General features: G+C 42.0%; 1 protein-coding gene across 1 annotated transcript in view; it reads right to left on the bottom strand.

Moving 5' to 3' along the window:
- The window catches only part of bahcc1b (BAH domain and coiled-coil containing 1b), a 277,518-nt gene that overhangs the window by 197,568 nt on the left and 66,985 nt on the right, over window positions 1-12,965 (bottom strand). Inside the window, exon 3 of the mRNA XM_072242674.1 lies at window positions 10,797-10,967. Coding sequence (XP_072098775.1) covers window positions 10,797-10,967 — 171 coding nt within the window. The remainder of the gene's footprint in view (window positions 1-10,796; window positions 10,968-12,965) is intronic.

The raw sequence follows: 12,965 nt of genomic DNA, 5'->3' as shown, positions 1-12,965 counted from the left end.
AATATAGAAGGATAAAGGGGGATCTCATTGAAACCTTTCAAATGTTGAAAGGCCTAGAGGGTGTAGATGTGGGAAAGATGTTTCTCATGGTGCAGGAGTCTAGGACAAGAGAGTACAGCCTCAGAATAGAGGAGTGTTCAATTAAAACAGAGATGCAGAGAAATTTCTTTAACCAGAGGGTGGTGAATTTGTGGAATTTATTACAACAGGCAGCTGTGGAGGCTAGGTTGTTCGGTGTATTTAAGGCAGAGCTTAATAGGTTCTTGACTGGGCATGGCATCAAAGGTTATGGGAAGAAGGCCGGGGAATGGGACTGAGGAGGGGCAAAAAGGTTCATCCACAATTAAATGGTGGAGCAGACTTGATGAGCCAAATGGCCTAATTCGGCTCCTAAGTCTTATGGTCTTAATTGGCTTCTGTATTTTTAAAGTGCTGACTTTAAAAATATGACTCAAAAATTGTTAGTTTTCTTAATTGCCTGGAAAATGACAAACGCTTGATCTTGCATTCTCTTCAGTTTTAATAAAAAGATGAACAATAATGAGGATCCAACTCCAAAACTGCCACACGTCTTCCCTCTGATGTTCGGCACATCTAACCTGCTGCCCGCCACCAACTAAGCGCAGCAATGCCTCCAGAGTGCACTGAGACTGTTTTCCAAATATCATTGTGGTAACGTGCCTCGATGGGAAACCTAGGCTCTGTGTATTTAGTGCAGCCACGTTCATTTGAATGTGATTGCAGGCCTTTGTTAATAAGTTCAGAGTATTTTGATTTAATTTTATCTTTAAATTAATAATTAATCTTAAGTAGTTAAATGTACTTTAATGGCGAACACGTTCTATGTTTCCTGAAATTATTTAAACCTATCTATACTGATGACAGGTGGCAGTTAAAAACAAGGAAAATACCTTTGACAGTAGAACCACTCAACAGAGTTCTACGGTACAATGTTTCTCCATGAATTGTCTCCTTGTCGCGGTGGAGAAGTTTGTGTGGTCCTGTGATCCTGAGAGCAATGCTGTCTGGAGCTATGCTCCTGGTAGGGTCACCCATGACGGTAAGGTCGAGGGTGAGGTCCCTGACAAAGAACAATCCAACCAAGACCTCAACAGTGGAACAGGCGGACGAAGTTACTTCAAACTCAACGGCTGTGAAGGCGGATGAAGGCTGCAACAAATCCATCAACTCCAATCGTCGTGGTTTCCATGCCATTGGAATCAGTTGGTTGATTTGTGAAATATCGTGTACTTCTTGGAGTGCAACATCAAGTACACGTTAAACAAATACACGCACAGGGGTCTTCACTCTGTGGGCCACTTCTTCAGACCGAAGACTATCATTCTCGACCTTGAGGGATAGCCACAATGATGACGGTACAATGCAACCCATAGGATACTGCTGCAGGAATAAGTGGCTGTAGGATTAGCGCAGGACCACGTGAGGCTAACGGGCCAGATTATGCATCAACAGGCCTAATATACAGTAAGTATTCTGGTGATAATGCTGCCCACAGTTACATAACTGGCAAGGCTCATGGCAGAACAGGTTACCATAAGTGGTGGATATAGCCCAGACAAAGCCCTCCCACCACTGAGTACACTTACATGGAGACAGCATTTATATTTATTGTGTTTTTTGATTATTACTGTGTTCTTTGTCTCATTAAGTTTTTTTTTGTGCTGCACCAGATCCAGAATAACAACTGTACTGGAAATAACATTCAACAATCTTGAATCTTGATAGTAATATCATACTTTTTGGATAATAAATTTACTTTGAACTTTGAAGAGAAAATGTCACAATTCACCTTAAACATGTTATTTCAGCACAAACTGACCCTGCTTATCAATATTCCTTTGACTCACCTTAAAGAACAATGATCTACTGTAGCGTAAATATCCGTCTTACTACATATACACAGATCTTCTTCTGCAAGTCACTCCCCCAAAGTACGTACATGCATAGTCTCTACATAATCCCATCCCGCTTTGCCAAACTTCGTTCATCGACGAAGTACTCTTTTCAACTAATCATCTCCCCCAAATAAAATGTAGGAAGAAATGTCTAGATGACAGCATTGCTATGCAATTCTTCAATATCCTAAATTTGCCTGCAGTTCTCACTAATTAAATTTAAATTAGATTAATTATGCTTAACAGATAATGACAAAAACATCACAATAAATTGGTGATAGTGTTGCTTTGATTAGGCGTACATTTAAACTTGGCCAACTTCAGCTTGCAAACCATTTTGTCCTTTCCTCCAAGAAGAACCAGAGATATACAGAATCATTCCAGTACAGGAGCAGGCTGTTCCACTTCCTGATCCATGCTGGCTCCTCAAAGGGCAATCAGCACAATTCCTCCCTTCTGCTCTTCTTCCTTTGCCCTGCAACTGATTTTCCATTAACTTCCTATGCAATTCCATTTTGAAAATCCTGATTACCCATTTCAGTGAGTATCAAATAATTACCACTCTCTGCATATGAAAAGCTTTATCTTTTATTCCATACCTCGTCCTGCCCCTTGATTTTGGAGGGCAAATTCCCAATATTCTGGAGCTGGTTTTCAGCCACTCTATCAACAATCAACAAAGCAGGAAGTTTGATTTAAACTCTTCCACTGGCCCCCATTCATTCCTACTGATCGCCTTCTGCTGATGGACATCAAAGAGCCAAGAGATTAAAGGGATTGGGATCAGGCAAGCTTCATCACAACCTAGCTCACTTGCAACCCTTCATATTTCTTCAATGCACAGAAATAAGAAAATAACTACCACCAAAAAGACAGACAGGAACTAACTGGCATCACACAGTCACAGTGAGGTTATTTCAATGGCAGAACTGAGGACATCTTCAACCTGTGGAACTCCTAGAACAGACTGCTTACAGGATCTACCAATTCCCAAAGTAAATTTATTTCTTTAAGTGTCTTATATCCAAGAAGATGGTAAAAATTTCAGTCCCCTCAAGGAAGATTTGATCTTCTTCAGTCTTGATTTCCAGCCTCTCATCAGTTCATGGTCCCCAGTTCCTTCCCAGCGCTCCCAGTCTTAAAACATCTTCTATCCTCATTGCTGACCTCCTCCCATCTGTGGCTTCCATTCCCACACAATCTTCAGCCTTCTGTCAGTTACAAATCTCCCTTGTACAGCCACCCCACAACCCACCCATGCCATAACACCATAAGATTTAGGAAGAATTAGGCCATTTGGCCCATCAAGTCTGCTCTGCCATTTCATCATGATTGATCCATTTCCCTTTCAGCCCCAATTTATCTTCTCCCCGTGTCTCTTCACGCCCTGACTAATCAAGATCTATCAACTTCTGTCTTAAATATACCCAATAACCTGGCCTCCACAGCCGCCTGTGGCAACAAATTCCACAGATTCACTGCTCTCTGGCTAAAGAAATTAGATTAGATTAGATTATGAGAACACTCAGTCCTCGTTTATTGTCATTTAGAAATTCCTCCTCATCTCCTTTCTAAATGGCCATTCCTCTATTCTGAGATGGGATCCTCTGGCCTTAGACTCCCCCACCATGGGAAACATCCTGTCCAAATCCACTCTATTGAGGGCTTTCAACATTCAATAGGTTTCAATGAGATCCCCCTCCCTTCTTCTGAATTCCAGTGAGTACAGCCCCCAGAGCCCTCAAATGCTCTTCATAAAACCCACAATTTAATGCCTCCTCCCTACTGCCACCCACCAACTATAGGCGTTCATCGTCCATTTGTCTGGAGGAGATCAGAAGGCAAGTGGTAGTTAGTCGGGATAAGTCCACTTAGTCTTTCAAACCTGGTCCAACATTCAAAAGCATCATGGCTAGCCTGACACTTTCTCGTCCACTTCCCTTTCCCCAAAACCTGAGTGTGATTTGAGATCCATCCAACTCAAATAACTGAAACATAACATGAGATCTTGATGCCATGATTCTATGTGCCAAAGAGGCTCATTACCCACTAGGACAAGAAATTCTTCCTCCTCTTACCCTTAAATGGAAATTCTGGTCCTGGACTCTCCTGTGCCAGGCAACATCCTCTCAGCATTTACCATCTTGCCCACTATGGATCCTGACGAAAGGTCTTGGCCTGAAATGTCGACTGTTTATTCCCCCCTACAGGTGCTGCCTGACCTGCTGAGTTCCTCCACCATTTTGCATGTGCTCCACTAAGGATGTTGTGTTTTCATAAGATCACCTCTCTTTCTTCTAAACTCCAATGAATTGATCCCCAATCTGTTTAACCTTCCTTCACAGGTCAATTCTCATGAAGCTTCTCTGAATCACCTCCAATCAACTATCTTTTTTTTAAAACAAGGTGATCGAAACTGTACTCAGTACTCTAGATGTGATTTCACATCTACCTTGTTCAGTTACAGCAGGAATTCCTTACTTTTGTGTACTAGCCCTCTTGAAATAAGAGCCAGTATTTCATGAGGCTTCCCAATCACCTGCTGTGGATTCTCAGTTTCATGGACATGGTCCCAAACCCACTTTAGTCTGCAGCTTTCTGCAGTTTTCCCATTTAAATAACACTTGTCCATTTTACTGCCTTCCAGAGTGAACAAGATAAGAGGCGACTCTTCACCTGTGCATCTGTTGGGGTCATCTACTGTACCCGGTGCTCCCCATGTGGCCTCCTGTGTATTAGTGAGACACAACATAGAGTGGGAGAGTGCTTTGCTGAGCACCTTTGCTCCATCCACCTCAAAAAGGAGAATCCCACAGTGACCATCCATTTTAGTTCTACTTCCCATTCCCATCTGTCAGTCCATGGCGTCCTATATAGCTGTTATGAGGCCACACTCAGAGTGGAGGAGCAACACCGTATATTCCTTCTGAACAGCGTTTTCTTGAACTTCTGGTAATGCACTCCCAACCTCTCCTTCACCATTCCCCATTCCTGCCTCCCTCTCTCACCTTCTCTCCTCCCATCACCTCCCTCTCCTCCTCCTTCCCTTTCTTCCATGGTCTTCTATCCTCTCCTATCACATTCCCCCTTCTCCAGCCCTTTATCTCTTTCACCAGTCTTGACCACCCACTCCCCCTCCCCCGGTTTCACCTACCACCTTGTATTTCTTCCTCCCCTCCCCCTACTTTCTTACCCCGACTTTTCCTCTTCCTTTCCAGTCCTGATGAAGGCACATGGCCTGAAACATCGACTGTTTACTCTTTTCTACAGATGCTGCCTGGTCTGCTGATTTCCTCCAGCATTTTCTGTGTGTTGCTCAAGATTATGAGGCACAGACTGAGTGTACATCAGAATGCAAATGGCTAATACAAGGGGACATAATTTTAAGGTGATTGGAGGAAAGTATAGGGGAGAATGTCAGGCTATCTTTTTTTTATGAGAGAGTGATACGTGGGCTGGCTGGTGGTGCAATGACATTGGCAGAGGTTCCCAGGTTCGAAACCAGTCAGGTCCGCTCCCGAGCACACTTTCCATCCGTGCTGGGTTGAGTGTCGAGATTGCAACTAGATCTCATAAAATAAAGGGAAAAATACTGCGAAAATGTCTGTGTGAGGAGTGGCGTGCCACAGAGTCTCTCTCTCGCTCCGCACCTTGTAAAAGCCATGAAAAAGACATCATGACGGACTCACGCACGCAGACACACAGACTCGCACGCACGCAGGCACACGCCAAAAAAAAGAATGTGGTACGTGTATGGAAAGTGCTGCCAGGGATGGTGGTAGAGGCAGATATATTAGGGGACATTTAAGAGGCTCTTAGATATGCACATGGACGATGGTAAAATAGCGGGCTGTGCCGGAGGGAGGTGTTAGAGTGACCTTAGAGTAGGTTAAAATGTTAGCTCATCATGGGCCAAAGGGCCTGCGCTGTGCTATAACGTTCTATATTCATTATTCCATGTCTGCCTTCTTTCCTTTCTGAATAGGAGTATTTCATTGGCAGTTTTCCAGGTACTTTTTCAAACTCTAAGGATTCTTGAACGATGACAGCTCACACAACCACCATCTCAATGGTCAATTCTTTTAGGCTCCAAGGATGCCCTTATCCCTATAAGGTTACCAAAAACTATTTTTATTATTATGGTGATGGCATTTAATTCCTTCCTGGCATTATTCAATGTTGGCATTCATTGCAAGAGGGTTCGAGTACAGGAGCAGGGAGGTACTACTGCAATTGTACGAGGCCTTGGTGAGACCACACCTGGAGTATCGTGTGCAGTTTTGGTCCCCTAATCTGAGGAAAGACATTCTTGCCATAGAGGGAGTACAAAGAAGGTTCACCAGATTGATTCCTGGGATGGCAGGACTTTCATATGATGAAAGACTGGATCGACTAGGCTTATACTCGCTGGAATTTAGAAAATTGAGGGGGGATCTTATTGAAAAGTATAAACTTCTAAAGGGATTGGACAGGCTAGATGCAGGAAGATTGTTCCTGATGTTGGGGAAGTCCAGAACGAGGGGTCACAGTTTGAGGATAGAGGGGAAGCCTTTTAGGACCGAGATGAGGAAAAACTTCTTCACGCAGAGAGTGGTGAATCTGTGGAATTCTCTGCCACAGGAAACAGTTGAGGCCAGTTCATTGGCTATATTTAAGAGGGAGTTAGATATGGCCCTTGTGGCTAAAGGGATCAGGGGGTATGGAGAGAAGGCAGGTACAGGGTTCTGAGTTGGATGATCAGCCATGATCATACTGAATGGCGGTGCAGGCTCGAAGGGCCAAATGGCCTACTCTTGCACCTATCTTCTATGTTTCCTGGTATCTTACACCAGTGAATATGATTTGCCATTTCTTCCCAGGCTTATTCTTTAAGGATTCACTTGGATCACTCTCTTCTTTTCTATATACATAAAGAAGCTTCCATTGTCTCTTGCCAGTTTGCTCATTGTTTATTTTCTCCTTCTTTATTATTACGATCAGCTGGACACCCAAATCGCTTATCGCCGGGATCTCTGGCCAATTTCAGACTCCCAGCACCCTCCCTGGCTTTCTGTCAATATCAAATCAACATGCAGAATCAATTCCATCTAATCGTAGGTAAAATACAGTTCAAAACATGACATCAGATTTTCTCCAGATTTAATTTTCACATGCCGCTGTTTCTCTGTGTATCCACGTGGGGCATCTGGTCAACATATGACTTGTTCAAAATATCTGATAAGTTTCATTTACTACTCTTGATTCATCCTTATGATACTATCGCTCCACCACAATAGCCATGGGTGTGTGAAAGGGAGAAATGCTGTATGGTCAGAGAAGTGGCAAGGGAATAAAAAGCAATGAGTAGGAGTAAATTAATGAATTTCAGACAGATAGAATCTGGATACTTTATGCACAAGGGATCTGTATTGAATCTCCCTTATTATTTATATAAAAACAGGGAATTAGGTACAAGTAGGGTCATATTGTACTATAACTTAAAGGGGTCCATAAGACCATAACATATAGGAGTAGAATTAGGCCATTTAGCCCATCGAGTCTGCTCTGCCACTTCATCATGGCTGATCCAATTTTCCTCTCAGCCCCGATCTCCTGCCTTCCCCCTGTATCCCTTCATGCCCCGACCCATCAATAATCTATCAACCTCTGCCTTAAATATACATAAAGACTCAGCCTCCACAGCTGCTTGTGGCAAAGAATTCCACAGACTCCACATTCTCTAGCTAAAGAAATTCCTCCCCGTCTCCCTGAAAGTAGTGCACAGGTTGATAGGGTGGTAAAGAAGATGGCAAAGGCATGCTTTCCTTTATTAGTTAAGCCATAGAGTTTACGAGTCTGGAAGTTGTGTTGCAGCTGTATAAAACTCTGGTTAGGCTGCATCTGGAGTACTGCATTCTGTTCTAGTCATCCCATTATAGGAAAGATGAGGAGGCTAAAGGTGCAGAAGAGATTTACCAGGATTCAAACTGGATTAGAGGGAATGTGTTAAAGAAGAGGTTAGATAAACCAGGGTTGTTTTCTCTAATGTGGTGGAGGCTGAGGAAGTTTGTAAGATTATGAGAGGCAATAATCGAGTAGCCAGACAATATTTTTTCCAGGCTGGAAATATATCACACTACAGCACATGTATTTAAGGTGAGAGAGGATACATTCAAAGGAGATGTGCGAGGCAAGTTTCCTTTTACACAGAGAGTGACGGAAAAAGGTGCTAGGGATGGTGATGGAGACAGATACGATGGAGACATTTAAGATGCTTTTAAAAAGGCATGTGAACATTCGGAGACTGCAGAAATATGGACCATATGCGCAGGCAAAAGAGATTTGGTGTCATTAGCTTAATTATTTTGGCTCAACACTGAGGGTCAAAGAGCTTGTTCCCATACTGTGCTGCATCATTCTGTGTACTATTAAGTTCCTTGGCAACACCAGCTTAAAGAATATGGCGAACCATAGGAACATGAAAGAGTTAGACAGATTTTTTTAGAGTGGAGAGTTAGTGGTGCGACAGAATTCAACACAATGAAATATGAAACACTATAAATTCTTTAGCAGGCTGGAGAAATAAAAGGAAGCAGAGATGAGACTAAAGACCAAATAGACCATAAAGAAGCTTTAAATGTGAATTTGGTCAAGTTTGGTTTTGCAAGCAATTCTGAGGGGAAAAGTACATCAAAGATTTCTTAAAATGATACCACAGAACAAAAGGTTGTTTAAAGAGAATCTTGAAGAACTACAACCAATTTCACAGGACTTGGCTTGATTGCTTTTGGGCCAAACAGCAGTTAACAGATTTATGATGATTTCACAACCTTGAGAGGGTGAGTAATGAAATTTTGTTTCCATTGATTAGTGAATGGGTAACTGACTCAAGAGTTGGAGTTAGAGATTGCCAACAGTGGTCAGTTTCCACGTTGAATTTCTGAGTAACTGTGTCATTATGTGTAAAAGTACAGAGAGGAAATTTAAAAGCAACGTTTTCAAACCTGGAAGTACATTGAAATCGAGACAGAATACTGTGCAATTTTGAAGGAGGAACTGAGGAGACGGCCACATATAAGGGCAGGGAAACAGAATTAAAAATAACACACTCAGCAACAGCACTGAACTAAGTTTTTGGCCTGGAATAGAATTCTAAAGCCCACCATACATACAGTCGAACTAAGAAATTGTCCATAGTCAAGCCAGACCTGATGGAAAGAGATCTAGAATGTTAAAAAGCAAAAAGAAAGCAGTTTAGGGAAGTTACTGGAGTAAGGAAAGAGAACTGTGTCAGAAAACAAAAGACTTCAAGAACAAAAAGCAAAAAAAATTGGTAGCAAGACATGTGTGATCACAGCACAGAAAAATTTAAGATGCTCCATTGAAGTCAGATGAATTAATGACAGATGTACAGTAATATCATCACTACTATAGAGACATAGCAAAGAGATTGAGTCTGGGAGCTGAATTTTCAAGGAAAATTGAAGTTTAAAAAGGAGAGACAATAAAGGGAAAGGAGGTGGTCAGCATGTGGGATTGAGGTGAGGGGATCATTCTTCACACAGACAGTGGTGAACCAGTGGACACCAGGAGGCGGGGAAAGCCAATTCACTAAGTATAATTAAGAAAGAGTTCAGTGCATTTCTAGACCTAAAAGATATCAAGGGATATGAGGAGAGTATTGATATGGAATTCAGATAAATTTTCAGCCATGATTGTATGGAATGGTGGAACAAGGATCAAACAGCTGAATGTCCTTTCCCAGCTCCTGATTTCTATTTCCACATGCTAGCAATGCGCATTACACTGTGTTTCTGATGTTCACGTCTACCTTTGAGACACTGTACCACATACAGCTGCTACCGCATCACGTACTTCACACTTGTGGCCAAATGCAAATTTCTGTTCCAATTTTTTCTTATTTTGATCTCCGTTACTGAAGATTAATTGCCAATAGCTTTTGCTGCTGATAAATAAAATTAATCTATTTATGCACCATGAAAAGAATGGTTAACAATGGCTTTACATGTGTACCTATCTCAGCCAATAGTACCAATACAAAGTCAGGAGAAATTTTTAAAATATAATGCAGCATAGAATTAATTTAATAAATATGTATCGAATGCATTGCGCTAAATTGTCCGACTGTTCATCAAATGATGGTATCTATGGTTAACAGAAACGAACAAGCAACACACTTAAAAATAAATAGCAACTATTTAAACGTTAATGGATTAGACAACTTTTCACCCCAGTATACTCACATCAAATCATTTAGAATTTTGACTAATGGAGACGAAGAAAGGGTTTGAAAATTATGAAATAAGAGCATTGTTTTTTGAAGATTAATTGCACCCAATACAATTTCCAGGCTGCTGCTCTTTCAAGAAAATAAATCTGATGCTTTAATTAATGAGTGGAAGAAATGCTGCTTTTTAACCTTAGTGGAGATTATTATTACCATATAATACTATCAACAGGTAAACATTTATGGTTAAGGTTACATATTCGACAGGGTTTTTGCTGATATTCATACCTATTGTGATACAGGTGCAGATTTTGTCTCCCTGTACACAGCCGCCGATGACATTACTTCACGAAGATTCTGTGAGGAAGCATGTGTGTACACAAGCCAGAATTCAAAGGAGTCCACACCACAGACATGCTAAGAATAAATCTTTTAAGTGCTCTGTTTCTAGCCTCTGTTGTGAATGTGTGTGGGGAATCCCATGGGGAGTAATATTATTAGGCACAGGGCCACCAGCTGTCTTACCGCCCAGACATTGACACAGCGATGCACTGTGCAGTGCTCCAGCTAAAAGTGGGAAGCTTCCTTGAGATTTAGATTTTGCAGTGAGATTTGCCGTGCCTCGCAGGATGCTCTACAACCATGCTTCTTACCTTCGTGGGAGTGGGAAAACCAGATCTGTGACGTCGCTGTGTGGGGACTTCGAAATGCGGGCTCTGAGGGGGAAGACGTGGGTCCCGCAGGATGAGCAGATGCTGACCCCAAACTGCTGGCTAGGAAACTTCCCATGAATGTGGCTGATGAGTTTCCCATCAGTGCGTTGCCTGATGCGTCCAAAGAAAAGAGAAACAGCAATAAGGTTAGTTCCCCTGTTCACCATACACTCTCTTTTCCTACAAACCCTCTATCATAAGCAAACTTTTATGTTGCTGCTCTCCTAGTGAGTTGGTCACACAGAAGCATCACGAGGCTGGCTCGAGGGATTCGCTACAAGCCAGCCAAGGTGGGACACAAAAACTGAAAAACCAAAATAAAAGGAGAGACGAAGGAAAGGGTTTTTTAAAGAGACTATTAGATAGGTACATAGAGTTTAGGAAAATAAAGGGTGATGCGGTGGGGAAATTCTAGGCAGCTTCTAGATTAGGTTACACGGTCAGCATATCATTGTGGGCCGAAGGGCCTGTAAATTTTCTAAGTTCTAAAAGATTGGAAGTACTCAGCTGGTCAAGTAGCATCTGCAGAGAAACCGTTCCGATCAATGACCTTTCTTATAAAAGTCTGATTTAATGCCATTCCCTTGAAACATTAACTCAGTGTTTCTCACCATAGATGCTGCCTGATCTGCTGTGTATTTCTAACATATACTGTTCATATCTAAAGCCAGACTGATTGCTAGCACATATAATTCATTACCACTTCATTTAATTATCTAATCACCATTCTGTATGCCACAGAAAAAAAGCTGCTTCATTATTTGATCTGAGCCCAAAATTCTGGGATGGAAACCAATTCCCTGCACTGCCAGTTGAAGTGAATTGGACACTGAATATGGTCGAGAGTAGAAAACCATCCATGTCTGGGCACAGATTTACATTCTCATTCGGAGCAACCAAAAATGGGTCAAAGTGGTTAGACTTGTACAGTGTGGTTGGGGTCAGGGTAAACATGGGGCAGGCAGAAAGGAGCTTTGCTTTGCACGTGTTTGGGTCCAATCTGAATGTCATGAGAGCTTGTTGTCTGATAGCAACAAATTTCATTCCTTCACACTAATCTCCCTCTTTTTCCAAGAGTATGTTGGTCTTGGGCCTCGGGGGGGAAAAAAATTCAAATAATGCATGAGCTAAGATAAAATTGAGGGTAAAAGGCAGCACTCTGTGAGTTAATCAACAAAATCAGACTGTATTTCAAGGGCTGGAGTTCATGGCCCTCCCTGGCTACAGACACATCCAGGCTGGACAACAGAACTGCCCAGATGTTTCCTCTAGACCAGGATTTCCCAACTTGGGGTCCATGGACCCCTTGCTTAATGGTATTGGTCCATGGCATTAAAAAAAAGGTTGGGAACCTTTTAAGAGACTTTTGGAGAGGTAATGGAGCTTAGTAAAATAGAGGGCTATAGGTAAGCCCAGTAATTTCTAAGGTAGAGACATGTTCGGCACAACTCTGTAGGCCAAAGGGCCCGTATTGTGCTATAGGTTTTCTATGTTTCTATGAACCCCGACTCTAGACCATGTTTGACACAGACCCTCAACCCAGCCACAAGACTGTGAATACAGACATCCCAAAGCTGGATATTTTTGGCCTTTAAAATGTTTGCCAATATAGCTAAATGGAAATCATATACTTAAAAACTGGAGGGAATTTGACCGGCACTCCTCTTTCTTTATACCAGAAGAGGCTCCTCCAGAGTTTATTTAACTGTTTTGAAGAGGCTGGTGGACTAGGGCTGAGTTTGGCTTCTCTACTGATCCCAGATACACTCATGTAATTATCAAAGGAGATTTTTTGGATATGTGCACTGCAAACAATGGTGTTGTCGGTTAAATAATATATTTAAGTATCTCTCTTGAAAGCAATGAATAACCATGCAGTATTTACAAATACAGGAAGAAACATATGGAAAAAAAAACAGCAGCCCCCTATTCCGCCAGAATAAAAGATCTTTTACCTCAGCATTACTTCCCTGTATAAGGTCCAAATGCTTCAATTCCCTTAAGGTACCAACAAATTATGGTGTCTACTGTATCTTTAATTTATTCCATATCTGAGTCTCTCAGCTTTCTTGGGTAGCAAGTTCCAAAGATTCACTCCCCTCTGCCTCA

Source organism: Mobula birostris, chromosome 24 (assembly GCF_030028105.1).
Source record: "Mobula birostris isolate sMobBir1 chromosome 24, sMobBir1.hap1, whole genome shotgun sequence".
Classification (NCBI taxonomy): domain Eukaryota; kingdom Metazoa; phylum Chordata; class Chondrichthyes; order Myliobatiformes; family Myliobatidae; genus Mobula; species Mobula birostris.
The sequence above is the reverse complement of the archived record's forward strand: the minus strand, read 5'-3'. Positions and strand labels throughout refer to the sequence as shown.